Genomic DNA, 21985 nt, shown 5'->3' on the forward strand with positions numbered 1-21985 from the left:
ACACAGATGGAATTTTCCCACCTCACTTTTTAAACACAAGTAGTTAAATATTATGTAACCTTATCTGCTTTCCGTTTAAAAGAAAAACAAACCCACAAAAGTCATAAAATCAAATGATACAGCTTTCAAGTCATTTTATAAGGAAGCACAAAGCACAGAAAATCATTACTCACTAAAGAAGAAACCCGTAGTTTTGGGAGCCCAGCATATCACTATAAAAAATGCTGTAAAAACCACAGTGTCAAAGGCCACAGAGAGATAACACTGTCAACAGAGAAGTAGTTTTCCTGATTGTCATAGTCCCTTTTGTACATTTTACCTCAGCTGTTAAGGTCAGATATGGAGTCCACAAAATTTTGCCTTGAAGAATGTAACAAATACAGCAGGGGAAAATTTCTGTTCTATCCTTTCAGAAGGTTGATCCTCACCCATGAGAAATTGTATTTATTTATTTCAGTAATGAAATCCCTATACTTTTAGGACCCAGATGGAGGAAGAGTCTGTTGAACAGTGGAAAGAGGGACTAGGCAGCAGTTGTGGTAGGACATGGATACCCTGAAGGGAGAGAAACTTCCATTGAGTTGGGGAGAAGGCCTGGAGCCTTTCATAGCTGGGTACTCCCTAATTAAATACTTTTGTTACACTGCTGGTCAATGTTTTAGCCAAGGTACGGAAAAATACAATCAAGTGTATGTAAAGTTGTATGTTTCTAAAGCTGGCCATATTAAACCTTGCTTCAAAAGGAAGTATATCTTTCATGCAAATTTTTTAGAAGACTTTTTGTCAATTTGTACATATAAAAGGATCTCATTTTTAAAAACACATATAAAGATAAGTTGAATTAATAATGTCTGGATTTTTGAGGCTGAAAATATCAATTATTATAATACATTTTGTTTTATTTCAGGTTGCTCTGCTTGTTTGAACACTAGATGGCTCCGGTTATCATTTCTTATGTAATTTCACACACATCTTTATCGTCTGGAATGGACACTCATAACAAAAAAATTCCAAGTAGTATATATTTTCCCCTGTGTTTACAGGCCAGTCAAAGTTGTATTGTCTGTGTGCTCCTCTTTATTTTTTAATTGGTTCACAGGTTGCTACACAGCTTCTTTGCCAAGGATTTGGGGGTTGCCTACCTCCAAATAGTTAAACTCTGCCAATAAAACTATCCTTACTGGCCGGTTAATAAGCTTATGAACACTTTATAGTCCTGCATTAATAGTTAAATGTGTTTATGGGAAAAATCAAGCACTTTTTGCTGTGTATCTGAAGCACAACATTCTTTTATTCATAAGCAGTTTAAAATATGGAGCTGTTCTGAATGGTTTAGTTGACTCTTACTTTTTCTTTCTAAATGCAAAAGCAATTAAAACCCCAAAGTGCAGACTATATAGAGCAATAAAAATTAATAGCAAGGGGAAAAAAACTTAATGGCCTAAATTGCCATATGCTGAAGTCACCACTTTTTATAGTCTAACAAGTTTTATTATCTGTAACATTGCAACTACGCAAGTAATCACTAGAGATCCAGAGAAAGAGAGAGAGGATCCATTTGACAAGCTAGTCTAGGGGGTACAACTACAAAATGTTAATATCTACAGATGTGCTGAACTCACAAAGAGAAGTGATGGTAGTCTGCATGCTTAGGGCACAGTCTACCATGAACGTGTCTTGCAAACAAACCCTGTTGAAATGAATGGGAGCAGCAGAACACAATAGTGCTCTTGCAAAGCTCCCATTCTTTTCAATGGAGCTCACACAAGACAGTTTTCCATTTGGTTGTGCCACAAGTCCAAAGTATAACTAAAAGTGCTCTTTTTACTGCTTCCTATGACTGCTAGTTACAATTTGTTTTCAAAACTGCTGCTAGTGGGTCACAATTCCAGCCTCTTCCACTGGGCTCATGTTCATCCGACATATTAGGAATGGACCCAGTTCTCATGGGTCAAGCCCTGAGCATGTTTAAATGGCATTATCTTTTCTTCTTTTTTAAAATCTAAGCTACTTTCATAGATGATGTACATATTTTGGAAATATTTTGTTAAAGATTAACAAAGAATTATGATAATCTTGGTTTTTCACATTTATGCTGTATGTTGGTGAAGGATTATTAAACTGCATCTTCATACATATATTTGGTTTAATCATTATGCACTGGACACAGTCCAAAGTAATGATGCTTTAGTACTAAGATTTTTAAAGGTACTATGTAATATTGCTAACCTCTTAAATTGTACTATTAGCCATCTACAACCCAGTGACTGTATATTATATGCTGTAAAATACTAATTTAATTTAGTGCCACAAATAAATGCAAGATTTAGATGTCATCTTTGCCTCACTGTTGTATGAATGAGACTGGCAAGAGATGTTGGAGGCAACACTGCTTATGGTGTGTTCGTTATCCCACTGTCATACCTGGTAAAAAGATTTTGCAAGTTTTCATAATGATGAAAAACCTGTTTGACCGGGGTGACTTTTCAAAGCCCTCCTTTCAATTACATAAATGCTTGATAGGAATGCAGTGCTTTTAAAAAGTGATACGTTCACATGAATCCCAAGATAGCACTAACAAAACAAGACATCATTGTGTCCTTATGTTATACTTGTAAACCATATTTGGACTAAACCAATACGCAGGCAATGACACCCCAACCACAGTTAACAACCAGCTGTCATGCATCCAGTTTATAAATTTCTAAAGGATTTTTTTTAATATAAACATTTAAAAAATGTGAATCGTTTCAGCATAAATCATCAGCCTGAATCACAAGTGAGAGCATGCAGCAGTGCTGCTTATAAACTTGAGCCAGAACCAATCGGGAACAGACCAGAAACAAGCGTCCAAGGGGAACAAAGATTAACAATCAGCACCTGTGTTAAACAACCAATCAAGCTGCATTAATGAATTTGGGCTTCCATCATGCTGTCGTACACACCCTTCATACTCTTGGTGGCAGTTTTGGATTACAAAATGTGTGGAACTAGTGAGGCCTGGCTTAAAAGTAACGCTGGGTGAGTAATAAAAAGTATATAGCATTTTACAAACCTGGCACCTGGTTTAAACCAGGTTACCTGGATTTGTCATGCAGTGTTAGTGCACTAAGGATTTGTGGACCAGACAGGCATCACACTGGCATGGGAACATTGTACACAGTTTACATGTGAAGCCAGGCACATGGGATGCCATATGGATACTTTACTTTTCATCCAGCACTACCCCTCACTTCCTGAGAAACAAAGACAAAAGCAACGTGTTTTATGTGTACGCTGGCCCAACGTCAGGTTGGGGGGGGGGGACATGCCCCCCCCAAAGCACCACCCTGGTGACCCTGGAACACCACATGGCAGGAACAGGTGGCAGGAGTATGGGGACAGGCAGTGCTGAAAGGGACAGTGTCTCTAGCCGCCCTGTACTACCTCGGTGTGTTACCTTGGTGTGTGAGTGAAAAGCGAAGCACCAAACTGCAGTTGCCATCATCTTCATTTTCTCACATTGCCTCTGTGTCATGATATAGCATCTCAGAAGGGAGCAGAGCTCAGAGGAATTAGGGGTACTGGAGATGGAGACAGCTGCAGCCGCCTGGCCCACGCACATCTCAGTGCCCAGCCCTAGATACTTAAAAAAAAAAAAAAAAGGAGAGATGCCAGCATCAGCTGCAGTGAATGTGGGACCTCAGCATTTGCCCCCAACCGTGTGGTGGGCTGACACCAGGCCTGCGTTCAGGATTGAGTCAATGCTCCTGGTTTGTGCTCTAAGCCTCTGCTGCTACTTTAGCTGTATTTTGCGAGTGTTACCAAGAGATGCTAAATTAAAAGTGCAAATACGTTCGAGGCTGAAGGATCAAAGAGCAATTAAGTAAGAAACTGCTGATGAGTCAATCTTGCCAGCCACTTCCGCACTGAAATAAGTCCTTAAATCTTAGCACAGTTATAAATCCCACCTAATACAGAAAGGCTTGCAACACTGTGTTTTATGCAAATGCTATTAAAATAATGATTTATTTGTGCTGGGGGCAGCGGTCTGACATCCACACAGTTGGTAAGCTAGACCCAACAGAGGGTTAACTACTACTTGCTGAGAAAAGGAATCTAAGCAAAATGCACTTGGAATTTCAGGGGACAGTCCAGTGAGCAGGACCCTGCTCAGGCCTGCTCATGATTTCACCCCCGAAAACCTATATGGAAAATTAAGTCAAATTGCTTTCCCTAAATAAGCACTACAATCAAGCTCACTGTATTTTTTATTTATTTCAGAGAATTTTCTGCTTTTCCTTTTTAAAAACAAACATCTCAAAGTGGTTTACAAGATAAAATCACGATAGAATATAATAAAACCAATCATTAAACAATAAAGAATGATAAAAAACAATAAAATTCATTAAAACAACCAGGGGTAGCTGACAATACTAAAGGTCAGGGAAACACCTGGGCCATCAAGTCTCATTAGTTATCAGCAGAAGCACTCCACAGTAGGAGCTCGCCTGATCTCAGAGATGGTTCCACTTAGTCGGTGCCACAATTGAGAAGGCCCTGCTCTGCACCACAGCTCAATAAACCTCAGGTTGCAATATGGTCAGCAAGCGCTCCCCCTCAGAACATAGAGACCAGGGCAGCCTCTTATGGAGAAAAAGGTGATCCCAAATGAAGAGGCATTGCTAATGAATCTATTTGTGATTTTCTCATCCCAATAATAATACCTAAATGAATAAACTGAACAATAAAGCTACAGCAAGAGCAGCAGTAACCAAAATAGATACAAAGCAGCCAAGCCTTTACAGTTACATAAAACTAGTTGCTGACTCATAAAAACAGAAATAGAAGATACAATGTTTAATATAAGTACAAAAGGGTTAAATAATTGGTAAAATATGAATCAAAATATAAAGCAAAGTAGGAAGTATATAGCCAAAAAGTCAACATGTCATTATATATGCCTTACAAAACAGAAGGAAATATATTCAAATTCAAATGTCTTATAGTCATTCAATTTACTAATTTGGGCAACTGATTAGCCAACTGGCTAATCAGCTGCCCAAATTGGCTTATTGGCTGATTAGCCAATTGGCTTATCCAAGGGTCAGAAGAAGAAATTGGTCAAAGGAAAGAGGCTCAGCAGAACCATTTCCTGTTTTAAAACTGAAAGTTGCTGATAGAGCAAAAATGTCCACCCATGTGGGCAGTCACAGTCATCTAAGCAGTCAAAAAGTAATGTTTGAGAAAAGCCAGTCAAAACAGGATACTGCAAATAGATTTTCCATTGTCCTTGCAAGTGAAGGGGAAATCGAATTAGGGCACAATTCTTTGCATGTTTAGACAGTGGAGCCAGTGGTGAGGAATGATGGGAGTTGTAGGCCAAAACATTTGGAGGTCCATGTGTTGCCCATCCCTGTTCTAGAGCATTTACGGAAGACTCAAGATTGATTGAACAATGGAAGTGGGGAGGCTGGAAGTTACACAGTCTTAAGCGCCAAGCTAGGCACAGCACCATTCACACATTTAGCAACTGTGTTAATGCCTTAAAAAAAAAAAATGCTTGTGCAGGTGGATTAGGAACCTGGTGCATGGGGCTTTAACCCGTTGCTACCGTTCCAATCTGGATTGCGCCCCTTGTGCCTGCATTTGGGGAGGCGGAAGCTTCTCTTGGAATAAATCAATCACCTGTCTTCTAATCAATCCATTGAATAAATGTGCATATTGCTAATACTTCAGTATGTGCCCTTTTCAGGTGTTGACAGACATGTAACGTAACTGACATCTTAAGGAGCCATCTTTATTATTTCCTTTTGCATTCCCTGTTACCACATCCATAACAGCTTCCAAAATGAAGTGTGCCCTTGCATCACAGTACTACTAAGTTAAAATTGGCCCACACCAATTAATCGAATAAAGCTTTCATTCATTCTTCCAGCAATTAAACCAACTAAAGCTTGCAACCTAAAAATAACATCCTCATTCTTGAATGGTCACCAGCATTTTTCTGACAAGCCTTTCCACACAGACTTTTCCACAGTCAAGGTCTAGCAAAGGAATCTGCCCTGGGGGTTTAAGCATGGGGTGGGGGGTTGGCGCATGTAAGACAGTGTCCCTTATATACCAGCAATCTGGTTTAAGATTTTCTTGATATTAGGATACATAGATATTAAGATATTTCTTGATATTAGGATACATAAAGGCAAAACTGAAGTACTTTGGCCACATCATGAGAAGACAGGATACCCTGGAAAAGATGCTGATGCTAGGGGAAGTGGAAGGCAAAAGGAAGAGGGGCCGACTAAGGGCAAGATGGATGGATGATATTCTGGAGGCGACGGACTCGACCTTGGGGGAGCTGGGGGTGGCGATGGCTGACAGGAAGCTCTGGCGTGGGCTGGTCTATGAAGTCATGAAGAGTCGGAAGCGACTGAGTGAATAAACAACAACAAGGATACAGAGCCGTTGGTATGCCTATTTGCTGTTACATCCTTCCCATTTAAGAAGCCAGTCTTACATTGTTCATCATGAACCGTGCAAGTCAGTTCTCCCCAGCATCTTGAGCAGAGGCCATTAATCCTGTGGGATAATTTCTCCCTTTAGATTGGGAGGGAGGATCCAACTCCTGCAGTAAATCCTCCAAGTGGAGGAATTTCCCTGCCCTCCCCCCCAGACCAGTCTGCCTAGTGGTAAATTTATTTATTTATTTATTTCTATACCGCCCAATAGCCGAAGCTCTCTGGGCAGTTCACAAAAATTAAATCCAAGCAACACACAATAAAACAAAATATACAGAACATTAAAACCACAATGTAACAATACAACCACAATAAAACGTAGCAGCAGTGCAGGAGTTTAAAATACAGATTTAAAACAGCAAAGATAAAAATTTATAAAGCTAAAATGCTAAAATGCCTGGGAAAATAAAAAGGTCTTCACCTGGCGCCAAAAGGAATACAACGTAGGCGCCAGGCGAACCTCACTAGGGAGCTCATTCCAGAGCCGGGGTGCCACAGCAGAAAAAGCCCTCCACCTAGTAGCCACCCGCCTCACTTCCTTTGGCAGGGACTCACGGAGAAGGGCTGCTGCTGATGATCTTAAGGTCCGGGCAGGCACATATGGGAGGAGGCGATCCTTCAGATAACCTGGCCCCAAGCCGTTAAGGGCTTTCAATGTTAACATCAGCACTTTGAATCGGGCCCGGAAATGGACTGGCAGCCAGCGCAGCTGGAAAAGTACTGGCATAATATGAGCTCGCAGGCCAGTCCCTGTTAACAATCTTGCTGCCCTATTTTGGACCAGCTGAAGTTTCCGGACCGTTTTCAAAGGCAGCCCCACGTATAACGCATTGCAGTAATCCAGATGAGAAGTTATCAGAGCATGGATAACTGTAGCTAGGCTATCTCTGTCCAGATAAGGGCGTAGTTGGTATACCAGCCTAAGCTGATAAAAAGTGCTCCGTGCCACTGAGTTCACCTGTGCCTCAAGTGACAGTTCTGGATCCAAGAGCACCCCCAAACTACGAACCTGATCCTTTAGGGGGAGTGCAACCCCCTCCAGAACAGGTTGAATATCACCTAGCCAGGCAGACGAACCACCCACTAACAGTACCTCCGTCTTGTCTGGATTGAGGTTCAGTTTATTAGCCCTCATCCAGTCCATTACCATGCCCAGGCACTGATTCAGAACAGTCACTGCCTCACCTGGTTTTGATGTAAAAGAGAGGTAGAGCTGGGTGTCATCTGCATATTGATGGCACCTCAGCCCACACCTCCGGATAACCTCCCCCAGCGGTTTCATGTAGATGTTAAACAGCATGGGGGATAAAATAGAGCCCTGTGGAACCCCATGGCACAATTGCCATGGCACAGAGCAGTAATCCCCCAGCACCACCTTCTGGAATCGGCCATCCAAGTAGGAGCGGAACCACTGTAGTGCAGTGCCTCCTACTCCCAACCCAGACAACCTATCCAGAAGGATACAATGGTCGGTGGTATCGAAATCCACTGAGAGGTCCAGGAGAATCAACAGGGTCACACTCCCCCTGTCCCTCTCCCGGCAGAGGTCATCCCACAGGGCGACCAAGGCAGTTTCCATTCCAAAACCAGGCCTGAAGCCCGATTGAAATGGATCTAGATAATCCGTTTCATTCAACAGTGCCTGGAGCTGTCCTACAACCACCCGCTCAAGCACCTTGCCCAGGAAGGGGACGTTGGCCACTGGCCTATAATTGTTAACATCCTCCCGGTCCAGGTTAGGCTTTTTCAGGAGTGGTCTAATTACTGCCTCTTTTAAAGCGGCAGGCATCACTCCCTCTCTCAAGGAGGAATTTACAACCTCCTGGACCCAGCCGGACAACCCCTCCTTGTTTGATTTAATAAGCCATGAAGAGCAAGGGTCAAGCACACAAGTGGTCAATCAGACTTGGCCAAGCACCTTGTCCGCATCCTCAGGCCTCAATAACTGAAACTCATCCAATAAAACTGGACCAGACGGTGCTCTGAACGCCTCTACCAATGGAACTGCATTAATGGTGGTGTCCAATTCATGACGAATCTGAGCGACTTTATCGTCAAAGTGCCGTGCAAACTCGTCACAGCCTGCTACTGAGGGTTCCACCGTCTCTCTCCCTGGCCCAGAATGTAACAGGCCGCGAACCACTCGGAAAAGCTCCGCTGGACGACACTGAGAAGATGCAATGCTGGTGGAAAAGAACTGTCTCTTTGCCACCCTCACCGCCACAGAGTAGGCTCGATAGTGGGCTCTTACCTGTGTTCGGTCAGACTCAGCACGAGTTTTCCTCCACCTGCGTTCTAGCCGTCTCCCCTCTTGCTTCATTGCCCTCAGCTCAGGTGTATACCAAGGAGCTGGCCGGGCTCTGCTCAGAGGGAGGGGGCACTTGGGCGCGATCGTGTCAACCGCCTGAGTCATCTCTGCATTCCACAGAGCGACCTGGGCTTCGACAGGAGCACCAGCCATACCAGCAGGAAAATCCCCCAGAGCCCTCTGGAATCCATCGGAATCCATTAATCTCCAGGGGTGGACCATTTTAATAGGTCCCCCACCCCTGCAGAGGGGAAAGGCCGCCAGGAGTCTAAACCTCAGCAGGAAGTGATCTGACCATGACAAAGGGACAGATGTTAATTCCTCCACTTTCAGATCACCATCCTCCTGCCCAGTCGAGAAAACCAGATCAAGCGTGTGTCCTTTTGTATGCGTTGGGCCGATGACATGTTGGGACAGCCCCATGGTTGTCATGGCGGCCATGAAGTCCTGAGCCGCCCCAGATACAGCGGCCTCGGCATGGAAGTTGAGATCCCCCAGGACCATCATCCTAGGGGTCCTCAACACCAAGTCCGAGACCACCTCCGTCAGCTCAGGCAGGGAGTCTGATGGGCAGCAGGGTGGGTGGTACACCAACAGAATCCCCAATCTGTCCCGGGTACCCAACACAATATGCAGATGACACCCAGCTCTACCTCTCTTTCTCATCAAAACCAGGTGAGGCAGTGGCTGTTCTGAATCAGTGCCTGGGCACGGTAATGGACTGGATGAGGGCCAATAAACTGAAACTCAATCCAGACAAGACGGAGGTACTGTTAGTGGGTGGTTCGTCTGCCCGGCTAGGTGATATTCAACCTGTTCTGGAGGGGGTTGCACTCCCCCTGAAGGATCAGGTTCATAGTTTGGGGGTGCTCTTGCATCCAGAACTGTCACTTGAGGCACAGGTGAACTCAGCGGCATGGAGCACTTTTTATCAGCTTAGGCTGGTATACCACCTACACCCTTATCTGGACAGAGATAGCCTTGCTACAGTTATCCATGCTCTGATAACTTCTCGTCTGGATTACTGCAATGCATTATACGTGGGGCTGCCTTTGAAAATGGTCCAGAAACTTCAGCTGGTTCAAAATAGGGCAGCAAGATTGTTAACAGGGACTGGCCTGCGAGCTCATATTATGCCAGTACTTTTCCAGCTGCACTGGCTGCCAGTCCATTTCCGGGCCCGATTCAAAGTGCTGGTGTTAACATTCAAAGCCCTTAACGGCTTGGGGCCAGGTTACCTGAAGGATCGCCTCCTCCCATATGTGCCTGCCCAGACCTTAAGATCATTGTCAGCGGCCCTTCTCCGTGAACCCCTGCCAAAGGAAGTGAGGCGGGTGGCTACTAGGTGGAGGGCTTTTTCTGCTGTGGCACCCCGGCTCTGGAATGAGCTCCCTAGTGAGGTTCGCCTGGCATCTACATTGTATTCCTTTTGGCGCCAGGTGAAGACCTTTTTATTTTCCCAGGCATTTTAGCATTTTAGCTTTCTAAATTTTTAGCTTTGCTGTTTTAAATCTGTATTTTAAACTCCTGCACTGCTGCTAGGTTTTATTGTGGTTGTATTGTTATATTGTGGTTTTAATGTTCTATATATTTTAAATTGTTTTATTGTGTGTTGTTTGGTTTTAATTTTTGTGAACCTCCCAGAGAGCTTCGGCTATTGGGCGGTATAGAAATGAAATGAAATGAATAAATAAATAAATATTGGGTGGTTCTTGTTTTTCTCTTCTCAGATTCCTCTTGATTTTTTGCTTTCCCACCCTAATATGGCTTAGCCAGGGACAGGGGCCCTACACAGTTTAGGGGTGAGGAAGGAAACTATCTCCTGTCTTTCCAGGCATGTCTCTATCCCAGGGCCAGACTGGAAGAAGTAGGATGCTGCAAGCTGCCAAGATGCTCAACAAGCAACCTGAGTTAGTGGTGTGCACCAGCAGAGAGCATTTCTACACCAGGCTAAAATTCCCACCCTCCTTACCAGGGCTTCTGCTTCTGGATTCCTTACAAGATTAAGCTCAGCTCCTTTTCACATGGTTTCATCTTTTTTTTACTTTCTAGGCAAGTTCTATATGTTTCATTATACACCCATTAGATGGCGCTGCAATATAGTGTGATTCCAGAATTTCACTGGAAAGTTATTGTGCTTTGAAGTCTGTTATCGCATTTTCCCTGTAGAGAATTAAGCCGCTATAATGGCCAGAAGGGACAGGAGGGGCCCTGGAGGTTGATGAAGTTGTATAAAGGGCCCGCAAAAAAATGCAAGTGACCAATCACAAGCGTACAGTAAAAGCCTCGTGTAGAAATGCTCAGAGTCTTGGCACGTCCTCACTTCTCTCTTCACAGGGCAAGAAGAGGGGATGATGAAGCAGTCCTGCTTCAGATTCCGCAGCCTCTGAACGGGCCCACAATGGGGTGATGACACCACATCAGCTCCAGGAGCAGACATGGCCATCATTTTAGGAGTGTGACATAGTTGCCTGGTGCTAAATGAAGGTGCCTTCAAAACAGAAGGGGGTGAGTAACCTAGAGTTTCCTGGAGATTCCCCCAGGCCTATCCACAGTTTCTCAAATGCATGAAGTCCCACATGACTGTGGCTGAATTTCTGGTGGCTGCTGCTTGGGGAGCGCTGGGTGGGTGGGTTTCGACCTTGGTCCTGTTCCAGGTCTGTGCCCAAAAATGCTGCAAGAGGGGAAAAGCAGCGAAAGCAGCACGTAACACCAAAGCAGTTCTAGGTACAAACGTAAAAGATGTGCCTCACACTCTACTAGCACCTCGTCTGACAGCAGAACGTCGTCATGTAGCTCCCATTCCTGAGTCTGGGTTCTTGAGGATTCCATACTCCCCAATGGTATAAGCACCCCAGACTGTCCTAATAAAGAAAATAATCAGATAATATCCAGGGGCAAAGAAACACAGGGACATATTTAGGATTAAGAGGTCCCATTGCAGGTAGGTGGGTGCTTTCCTGTGATGAAGGGTGCAATCCTATGGGGATAGTCCACCGCCTCCAAACTTGGAAGCGACCCACTGTCCAATGCAGGGTGGGTGGAGCGCGGAGGGGATTTTCTCCTCCATGCTCCGGCCACCCTGCATTTGCAGCTAGATGGCCAATTTCTAGCCGGAGCGGCTCGGAGCGGGGTGGGGGGAGGCCAGAAGGTGCATAGGAAGTCTCATAATGGCACTTCCGCCCCTCTCCGCCTCTGGGAACACCCCCTTTCCTCTGTTCCGAGCTGCTCTTCCAAGTGCGGAGCCAAGGACAAACCTCTCCTCCAACAAGGTGGCAGGGGAAGGGGAGGGGAGGTGGTTTTCTGGGAATCTACCTCAGAGCGCTGGCTCCAAGTTGGTTCTTGAAGACTGAAAAATCCTATGGCCATCTAGCCACTGACTAGCGGCCATAGGATTGCACCCTAAATAACTGTGAACTACCAAAGGCCTGCTGCCCATGCGCTTCTGTGCCAACAGGAACTGCTAGCCAGGTGGGATGCCTGCCATTGTGCCCTGCTCTGAGACAGCTGAAGTGATTGGAAGGGGAGTTGCAATGCCTCAGGGCTGCACAATGGGATGGCAGAGAAGAGTGGAATGCTGGGGGAGGCAAAGATCTAAAGGAAATAAAATACCTGGTCCACATTCATTAGGGCCATCTGAAGACCAAGGAGTATATAAATTCTGGGATTTTGTGAAGCACTTTGCTAATGGGAAATGTCAATAGGTTTGCCAACTTGCGAGATGATTTTATTCATTCTTTTAAAAATTATCCTGCCTTTCCATATTCAATGCCAAAGGTAGCTAACAAGAATAAATCACACAAATTGCAAGGAAAACACATGTCCCAAATTATAGGGAGATTAAAAACAGCAGCCAGCTAAAATTCAATTCCGTAAGATAAAAGAACCATGTAATGAGCAGAGAAATAACCAACTTTGAAAGCTACCCTTTTGAAGACACCCCCACATACAGAGGCCTGTTTTGTCAGGCATGCAGGAAAGGGCTTTCTCCTGTGTTGCTCTAGGACTCTGTAACACAGTCCCGCTGCTGGAGTTACAACTGTTCCCCACTCTCTCTGTATTCAGGAAGCAGGTCAAGACACATCTTCTTAATTTGGCTTTTTAAATTGTTGTTATGGTTTTTAAGGTTGTTTTTAATGTTTTGTTTTTGTTTGTGGTTTTTTGAATATATACTTGTAAATCACCTTGATTGGGTCCCCCCCCCAAAAAAAAAGGTGGTATAGAAATGTTTTAAAACAAACAAACAAATAAACAAACAAACTTGGAACAAAATCCTGGAGGGACATTTTGTGGAAGGCCAATGGCAAAGGAGCTTAGACCCATTAAAATCAATGTGACTCTAAGTATAACTGAGTTTGGATCCAAACAAGAGTCAATATATGAAGCTGCCTTAGATTGAATCAGACTGTTTATCCATCTAGCCCAGAACAGTGATGTGGTTACTGTTCCTGTGCTTTAATGTTTTGTATGGAGTTCTTTTTAATTGTGTTTCTTATTTTTAAATTGTATGCTGCCTCCAAAGAGTTGCACTGAAGAGCAGCCTATATCTAATCTATATAGACTATGAGTATTTCTACACAAGGCTTTTATTGCACACTTATGATTGGTTACTCACGGAGGTTTGCAGGTCCTTTACATGACATCGTCAACCTCCAGGGCATCTCCCATGCTTTCTGACCTTTATCCCGGTTTTTAAACGATCGGGGATAATGCAGTAATAAATGTAAATCCACTTTAATGGCTGTGTGAAATTGTGCAGTTCCACTATAACAAAGCACCATCTAGTGTCTGTATAATGAAACACATAGAACTTGCAGAGACTGGAAGTCCTGGGGGAAAAGCCCTTGTCAGCCCCTGTAAGGAGCTGATCTTAATCCCGCAAAGAATCCGAAAGAGAAGCCCGGTAAGCTGTGGGTGTGGAGAAGCCCTATATGTTATATCATATATATAGATAGATAGATAGATAGATAGATAGATAGATAGATTGACTGATTTACATCACCTGTATATTATATATATATATATATATATATATATATATATACACATATATATATATACACACAGATGAGATAAATCAATAAATATTCTGGGTTCAGTCCACATTCACGCTGTATCAACTGTGCTGGCAGAGGTGGATTTCCCTGCTGCTCTTTTCTATGGCAGCCTCTCCAGCGCCCAGAAAATGCTACACAGAGCGGCAGGAGACCCTGCTGAATGGGGTGAGCTATGGTGTGCATGGGGGAGGGGGATCCCCCAAAACAGGAGGAAGAATCTCTGCGAGCAGAGCCCTTCCTCTCAAGGAAGGCAGATCCTGGATCCAACCCTCTGACAGGCAGTGAATCTCCAAGGTCACAGGCTGGGGTCTTTCCCATCCCTGCTCCCTGAGGTTATTTTGGCTAGAGACTTTGGCTCCAGGACTTGAACCTGGGATCTTCTGCATGCAAAACCCTGCGTTCCACCAGCAAGCGACGGATCCTTCCAATGTTTCTGTCAGTGCTAAGCACATCTCCCTCGCAGCAAAAGCCAAAGGCTGCCTGACACCAGGCACCCTGCATACACACAAGGGAGCAATCTCTCAGCAGGGCCCCACAATGACATCTCTACCAAAAACAATCTGATTTGTTGCACCCTTGGATTTGTATCCTTGTGTGCTTGCTCATCCCTTATAAAAGGTAGTGCAGTTTGCTACAATCTAGAGGTCGTTATGTCTCTGTGAGAGCAGTCAGATTCATCTGATGGCTGCTATATTGTGAGGGGAGCCTACACAGTGCAATGATTTTATGACTTTCCAATGGAGCAAGTCTATTATTCTCCCAGAAAGCTTTGTGACCTTGAAGCTGTATGACAAAAGGTGAGTGTCAGTGCTCTAGCAATAGTCACATGGCCTCTGGAGCAGCGTCATGAATCTTGCATGAAGGGTTAATCTGGCCCATCATTGTTTAAATTGGCATTTGCCTATTAGAGTTAGGTCATACAGATAAAATGATTTGTAATCCGTCAACCTTTCCCAGATCAGAGGTTTTAAAGAAATACTTTTCTTATCATGCTGCTTTAGTGTGATTAATGTTTCTTCATTTTGCCCATATATCGGTATTCAGGCTAATCACGTATTCATTCCACATCATAAATAATGCATGCACCCAACCAAACACAAAAGCGATCCCTTTTGACTCACAGGGTTTCTCCTTTGCCTGAAAGTACTGCAAATGTCAAGAGCAAAAGGTACAATCGAATCTTAATTCAAGCACATACAAAAAAGAGCTTGATGTCTTCTAATGAGGCTAAGGGCAGGCAATACTGCCAAAGGAAAAAAAATATTCGTACCTGGAAAAACATTACTGACTTATACACAGAGAACAAAAATTTCAAGTATGCTTCTAGTCCTCATGGCTATAGAGATCTTTTTGAAAATATATAGGCACAGCCTATCACAGGCTCCAATGGCTAGGCGCAGGAGGCCTTTTTCTAGAATGGCTACCTGCCACTATTTGACTTCCTCAGCAATCCTATTCAGCAGATACGCTGGGGAGTGGGGAGGATATGCAGCCACTACACAGGCACAACAAGCATCAAAAAGGGAGGGGGAAATATATGATTTAGAAAACCCGCAAACTATGCAAAACTGATAGTGTTTATATAGGTACTGCGAAAACTCACAAATCAAAGGCTAGGCTATGGTATGTTACAGATAGAGATGTACAGACTGTGTAAAATCCGCTCTGTCTGTGTTTCATGGATTTTGTTCCGTTGTCCACCCACAGATGGGTGCGAATATTTTTTTTTTTCGTTGTGTGGAGAAATACGCAAATAATTACGTAAGTATTTACGTATTTACATAATTTACTTTAGTATGTACTATTTAGCATATTGTCCCCATTCCATTCAACATTTCCTCAGCAGAAACTTACATATTTTCCTACGAATTTGTATGCGTAAATTTCGGGAAAGTAAAAAAAAATCATCCAGAAGTCCACAGACTCTGCCCTGCCTGAGGGGTTTGCTCTGCAGCAGATTCTGCAGGTTGGATTCTTAGAAATCCAAGCTCGTTTTAGTCCATCTTGAATTTCTCCAGCATCCCTAGTTACAGAGGAGCTTCAAACATGCTGGCTCTGACGCATGTATTGTGAGCTGTGTGATTGGCACTACCCTGGCATTAACCTAGGTGTTTAAACAGCATTGCCTTGGCTCAAGAATCCATTTTGGTTCTGGAACACACGCAGCCTGATGTGTTGGAGGGACATGAGTCCCTGAACTTGAAGGGTTAACATACCTGAGTGAGGTGGGAGGGGATCTCTGGGAGGTTGCTCTGCCTTGTCCTTGTCTCCTCCCTCTACTCTCCTAGCTTCTTCCTTCCTCCTCCTGCAAGGGATGCTGACTTCAGCCGGCTTACCTTGAGAGGTAAGTATCTTCTATCTCCAGTAAAAGCCTGTTCCTCACCCACCACTCCAGTGCGTTTTGTCTACATCCGTGGCTACTCACGGGGGGCTGATTCGGACTTCAATAAGCTGCCAGGACTGCCAGCAATAAGTCTTTGTACTGCCAGGAGGTACAGGAGCCACAGTGGTTCCTCCTTGATTAGATTAAAGGGAAGTTGTTCCTTGTCCCTGCAGAAATATGCCAATGAAATGCATGCCTGATTGCATAGCTTCCCAGTCTTAACTGGCCATTTCAATAGTTCCACCTTGCTCCCTTTATTTGGCAGACACGAATTTCCCCAGTCTTCATTTTCTCTCTGTCTTAGGCCTGTTAAAACTAGTACACTGAACCATCTGCTAGGCCTGCGTGGGTTTCCTAGATGGGTAGTGTGGCCTGCAGCTAGGCCTGCAGCGTGAGTATCCTAGATGCGTGGGTATACACTGTGCCTGTGTGTTTTGAGAAGAAAAGGATGTAAAAATACAGTCTATGCTTTTGGACTTCAATGGGTGTTTGACCTGATTTCCCCATTTTAGAAATAACTGTTCTCCTTTGTAAGAGTACAGTGCATAAATCTGATGTGTGCGCACTACATCTCTGATTTTAGACCCATGTTTATTATTACACTTGCACACATGCAAGTTGTGTGTCCATGTGAAGGAGGACACATAGAATTAGTGGCATCAACACCCCCACACAGACAGAGCCATTGAATTCAGGTTGAAGAGGATACGCTCCTAGGACACCTCCCTCCACCATAACGCACCCCGGCGCCACAGTGCCCTCACCTCCTTGAGCTCCTGTGGTATGAGCAGCAGTGACACGACGGCTGTGAGTCCCCAGGCATCCCTTCAGGCACTATTTCAAAACTCTCCTCATACCGCACACTGCTCACAAGCACCATTTTGGAGTACAATTTCTTTTATAGTTGTGTTTTTAATTGTTTTAATTTGTTCATTTTTAGATTAAGTTTTGATTCAGATTTTGTTTTGAATCTGTATTTTATTGTTCACTGCCTTGAGCACCATTTTTGGGCTGAAAGGCGGGATATACATTAAATTTAATAAATAATAAAAGGAAGGAAGGGGATGTTACACAACACCGCACTCACTTAGCTCCCTTGGCAGGAGGCCTGCACACGGTTCTCCTTGGGATAACATTTCAAGGCCCACCAAGGGAAGGAAGGATTCTTTTGCCAAGCAGGGGTGAGGGAGGGTGGGGGCAGAAAAACAACAAGGGAAGCACAGCCACACACTGACAGCAGCAGTCTCCAGTGGCACACCAAACAGGGCATGAAGTTGCAAATTCAAGCCTCCTCATGGTGAAAGGGGGAAACAACCCACTTGCTTTTTGCATGCCTGGCCAAAAGCAGTCTTGTCATGTCACAGGCAAAGAAAGGGCGCTCCCTTGACTTGAATGAACCCACATTGCCAACACTTTGAGCCATTCCCTAGCCACTCAGCCATAGCAGCAGACAGGAAACAAGACACATCATGGGGCAGTTGTCTTCCCCAGGCGCCCAACCTCATGGCCCAGTCATAAACACCAGAGACACAGCAGCTGTAGAAGGAGCAGCCTGGTGGAACAGCTCGTATATATGCAAGAAATCTCAGAATGGAATCCAGGATACAAGCCCATGCTAGAAAAGGGGTGGGGTGTCCCACAAGGAATGGTTACAATATTTGAGGCTTTTTCGTTTAGAAAACAGGTGAGTGAGGGGGGAAATGTCAGAGGTGTATACAGTTATGCATGGTGTGGAGAAAGTGGGTCGAGAGAAGGTTTTCTCCCTCACAATCCTAGAACAACAAAATCATCCAACCAAGCTGAATGGTGGGAGATTCAGGACATATAAAAGGAACTACCTCTTCACAGAGTGCATGGTTAAATGATGGCATTTGCTGTTACAAGATGTGGAGATGGGCACCAATTTGGATGGGTTTTGAGGGGAATTAGACAAATCCATGGAAGATAAGGCTCTCAGTGACTACTAGTCATAATGGCTTATATCAAGGGTGTGCAACTTGCAGCTGTCCAGGTGTTTTGGCTTACAGGTCCCATCATCCCTCACCATTGGCTATGCTGGCTAGGGCTGATGAGAGTTGTAAGCCAAAATATTTGGAGGGCCACAGGTTGCCCACCCCTGGCATATATAATACCTCCAGGTTCAGAAACAATATGCTTCTGAATATCAGTTGCTGGGGGACAACAACAGGAGAGGACAATTACCCTCATGTCCTGCTTGTGAACTTCTCATAGATCCAGAGCCATGTCAAGGTATTTTGGTCCCCCAAGAGAGGTACCATTTTGCTCCTCCACCACACACACACATATTACCACTGTTAATTCTTGAACAGTATGAAATGGATTCATGGCGCCCCGGGGTGGGGTGGGGACATGGACGGACAACATGTTTCCTGGGATATTGATATCTTCTGTTTCTAATTCATTTGTTTAATATGAAAATATGTATCTGTGCCACTGTACATACTTATGCTTGGAACATAGTATATGCACCCTTTAAACCAGTGGTCTTCAACTTTTCCAGGCCAAGACCCATTGCCGATTCCCAACCTGCAACATGGGACCTACTTTCACACTTTCACTTTTTGTTTATATGGGGGGAGGGCTTCTTTGGGCACACATTGTCCTGTTCCACAAACAACCCCCATTGCACAGAGAATCAAGTGACTTTAAGATCATGAGTGCAAAACAGTGGGGGTAGGAATCCACACAGTCACACAAAATGATGATGATAATGGCAACAACAGAGAAAAGCAGGCTTTGGAACTCAGCAGCAATCCACTGCAGAAGGAGACACTGAGAGATTAGGGGGACCTCTACACCTCAAGTTTATTGCACATTCAGGGTTGCTCACTCACTGAATTGTGCGGGTCCATTACATGACATCATCGTTGTCCAGTCATTATGCCACTATTTCCTCCCACCTTTCCCATGTTTTCCTCAATGGAAAAAATTGGGTATTTTTCCAGATATGTGCACATGGAGGGCCATGTCCTCCCCGTGTATTTCTCCCCTAGTGTGAATGAAGCGCTGAGTGTGGTTGTTGGGGGCGTAGTCATGATGTCAAAGGTTGTGACAAAGGTCTGATGGGCATTCAGCCTTCCCACTCCTGCGTCATTTTGGCTCCTCACCATTTTCATTCTGCCTGTTCAAAACAGAGCAGCAGAAGGGCAGAGCGGCAGAGCAGCAGCAGGGAGTGGGCGGCAGAGCGAGGGGGCGGCAGAACAGCAGGGACTGGCCAAAAGCATGGAAGAGGGAGGCAGGGCTCGGGGAGATCGGGGGGGGGGCTGTCTGTGTGTCAGTCCCCATCCACCAGTAATATGTAAGAGGAAGGAAAGGGGCAGGAGCCCAGGAGCAAGTATTGCCGAACCTGGAACGTGTGTAATGCCTCTTCACGGAAACATAAAGCTATGGGAATGGCCATCTACAGAGAAGGAAGCGCGTGTAAAGGGAATCAGTTGTGATCCTGCATTTAAAATGGAAGTGGAAAGCCCCATTTTAAATGCAGGATTTTAGGCTGGTGTAGAAATCCCCAATGATAATGATATCCTCAGAGCAACAAAGAAAAACATCCCAAACCATCTCTTTCACTGAGCATCTTCACAGATACCCCTCCTCCATAACTCCTCAGAAATAACAGTGAGACGTAGCACAGTACAAAAATCCAGTTTATGTATCTCTACTCACAATTAAGGAGGACTGGATTACTCAGGGGAAAGCATAGCCAGCAAATTCCGAGCATCCAAAATTTACCCCCTCGCTTCAGCACACCCACAGCCAGCCCTCTCCAAACTCTTCAAAAGTAACAGCATGGAACAGCACAGTAAAACCATCTAGTTTATGCATCTCTGCTCACAAGAACAAAGGACTGGATTACTCCTCAGTCAGGAATAATTGCCCAAGCAACAAATAGAGATTAAATCTCCCCACCCCTCACCCAAAGTAGATGAATTTAAATATAAATACAATATAATAAGAAAACAGTACAGGAAAGCACTGCACCAGCCAGGCCAGGCTGCGGCCACGCACCATTTAAAATCACAATATTTTCCTTAGTGTGAGAGCGGCAGTGAGCTGAACTAATCAGATGCTACTTTGGGGACACACAGCCAACAAGGGCCCTGGAACAGTGAGAAGGAGGCCTCTAGCTGTTCCAACACTGTTGGTTCCATTGCAGCAACGCTGTTCCATTGGTTCAGCTCATTACCCCTCACACTAGAGAAAAATATTGCGATTTAAAATGGCACAGCGCTGTAGTCTGGCCAATACAGCACTTGCCTTTAGTGCGCACAAGCCTTGCCTGGCCATTAGTGCTGCCTGCCTGCCTGGTGGTGCTAAGAACATCAGAAGAGCCCTGCTGGATCAGACCAAGGGTCCATCTAGTCCAGCATTCTGTTTACACAGAGGCCAACCAGCTGTCGACTGGGAACCCACAAGCGGGGCATGAGCGCAACAGCATCCTCCCACCCATGTTCCCCAGCAACTGGTGTACATAGGCTCATTGCCTCTGGTACTGGAGGCAGCCATCAGGACTAGTAGCCATTGATAGCCTTTTCCTCCAGGAATTTGTCCAACCCCCCCCCCCCCCGCTTTAAAGCCATCCAAATTGGTGGCCATCACAACATCCTGTGGTAGCGAATTCCATAGTTAAGCTATGCGCTGTGTGAAGAGTCCTTCCTTTTTTCTGTCCCTGGATCTCTTGGTGCCCTAGGCGACCGCCCACTTTGAAAAGGCCCTGCAGACATCTGTTTTGCCACTGTGGGAAATAAGATGCTAGACTTAATGGGCCTTTGGTCTGCTTCAGTAGGGCTCTTCTTATGTTCTTAAACTGAGGAGGAAAATCTGTAGGTTGTGCACGTATCGGTCCTTCAGCACCACGGGGGCAAGATTCCTGAACCCCAGCAGGCATATGTGAAGCAGATGGTGAGAAACATTTGGTCAACGTTGGCCCCCAAACGCTTTATATATATACACTGTGCTATTCCATTCCACAGCTCCTGTTATTACCCACCTCCCATCATCTCCCACTTAGGCATCAGTGAATATCTCTTTGGCCAGACCTTGGATTCTGGTTACCATCTCAACCTGTTGTTGTTCAGTCGTTCAGTCGTATCTGACTCTTCTTGACCCCATGGACCATAGCACACCAGGCCTTCCTGTCCTCCGCTCTCTCCCAGAGTGTGCTCAAGTTCATATTCGTTGCATCGGTGATGCTATCCAGCCATCTCATCCTCTGCCGTCCCCTTCTCCTTTTGCCTTCAATCTTTCCCAGCATCAGGGTCTTTTCCAGGGAGTTTTCTCTTCGCATTAGGTGGCCAAAATATTTGAGCTTCAGCTTCAGTATCTGTCCTTCCAATGAGCAGTCAGGGTTGATTTCCTTTAGGATTGACTGATTTGACCTCCTTGCAATCCAGGGGCTGACCTCATCCTTAACTCATGGTAGATTTCCAGCTTGTTGCCTAGCCCTCTCTCTTCCTGAGCCAAGTATCCAGTCCTTCCTTAGGAAGCTCCCTCCCCACATTCCCTTGCTATTCTTGGCAAATGGTCAGCTCAGCAGCCAAACAACTGAATGGTTCTAACTTTTTGTTCTCTTAAGAGCAGCATGGTTTCCCAGCTGCTTGTGTGGCCCAGATTTTGCGGAAAGGCTTTCTGCTGCTTGAGTGAATCCTGGGAATGGAGCATAAGCCATGGAATATCTCATGTTCTGAAGGTTGGGGAGGAGCACACTTTTCCCAATTATAAA

General features: G+C 44.9%; 1 protein-coding gene and 1 long non-coding RNA gene across 3 annotated transcripts in view; one reads left to right on the plus strand and one right to left on the minus strand.

Moving 5' to 3' along the window:
* The window catches only part of COBL (cordon-bleu WH2 repeat protein), a 209363-nt gene extending 207027 nt beyond the window's left edge, over positions 1–2336 (plus strand). For both annotated transcript variants that reach the window (XM_084857680.1, XM_084857683.1), the window contains one exon: positions 908–2336. In XM_084857680.1, coding sequence (XP_084713806.1) covers positions 908–925 — 18 coding nt within the window. In that variant the 3' untranslated portion in view covers positions 926–2336. The remainder of the gene's footprint in view (positions 1–907) is intronic.
* LOC146344583 (uncharacterized) overlaps positions 1–21599 on the minus strand; it is a 111193-nt gene extending 89594 nt beyond the window's left edge. The window contains exon 1 of the long non-coding RNA XR_014792263.1: positions 21303–21599. This is a non-coding gene — a long non-coding RNA (uncharacterized LOC146344583). The remainder of the gene's footprint in view (positions 1–21302) is intronic.
* Positions 21600–21985: the final 386 nt, after the last annotated feature.

This window comes from Heloderma suspectum, chromosome 5 (assembly GCF_057233095.1).
Source record: "Heloderma suspectum isolate Gila_16-S chromosome 5, 16-S_ref, whole genome shotgun sequence".
Classification (NCBI taxonomy): Eukaryota; Metazoa; Chordata; class Lepidosauria; order Squamata; family Helodermatidae; genus Heloderma; species Heloderma suspectum.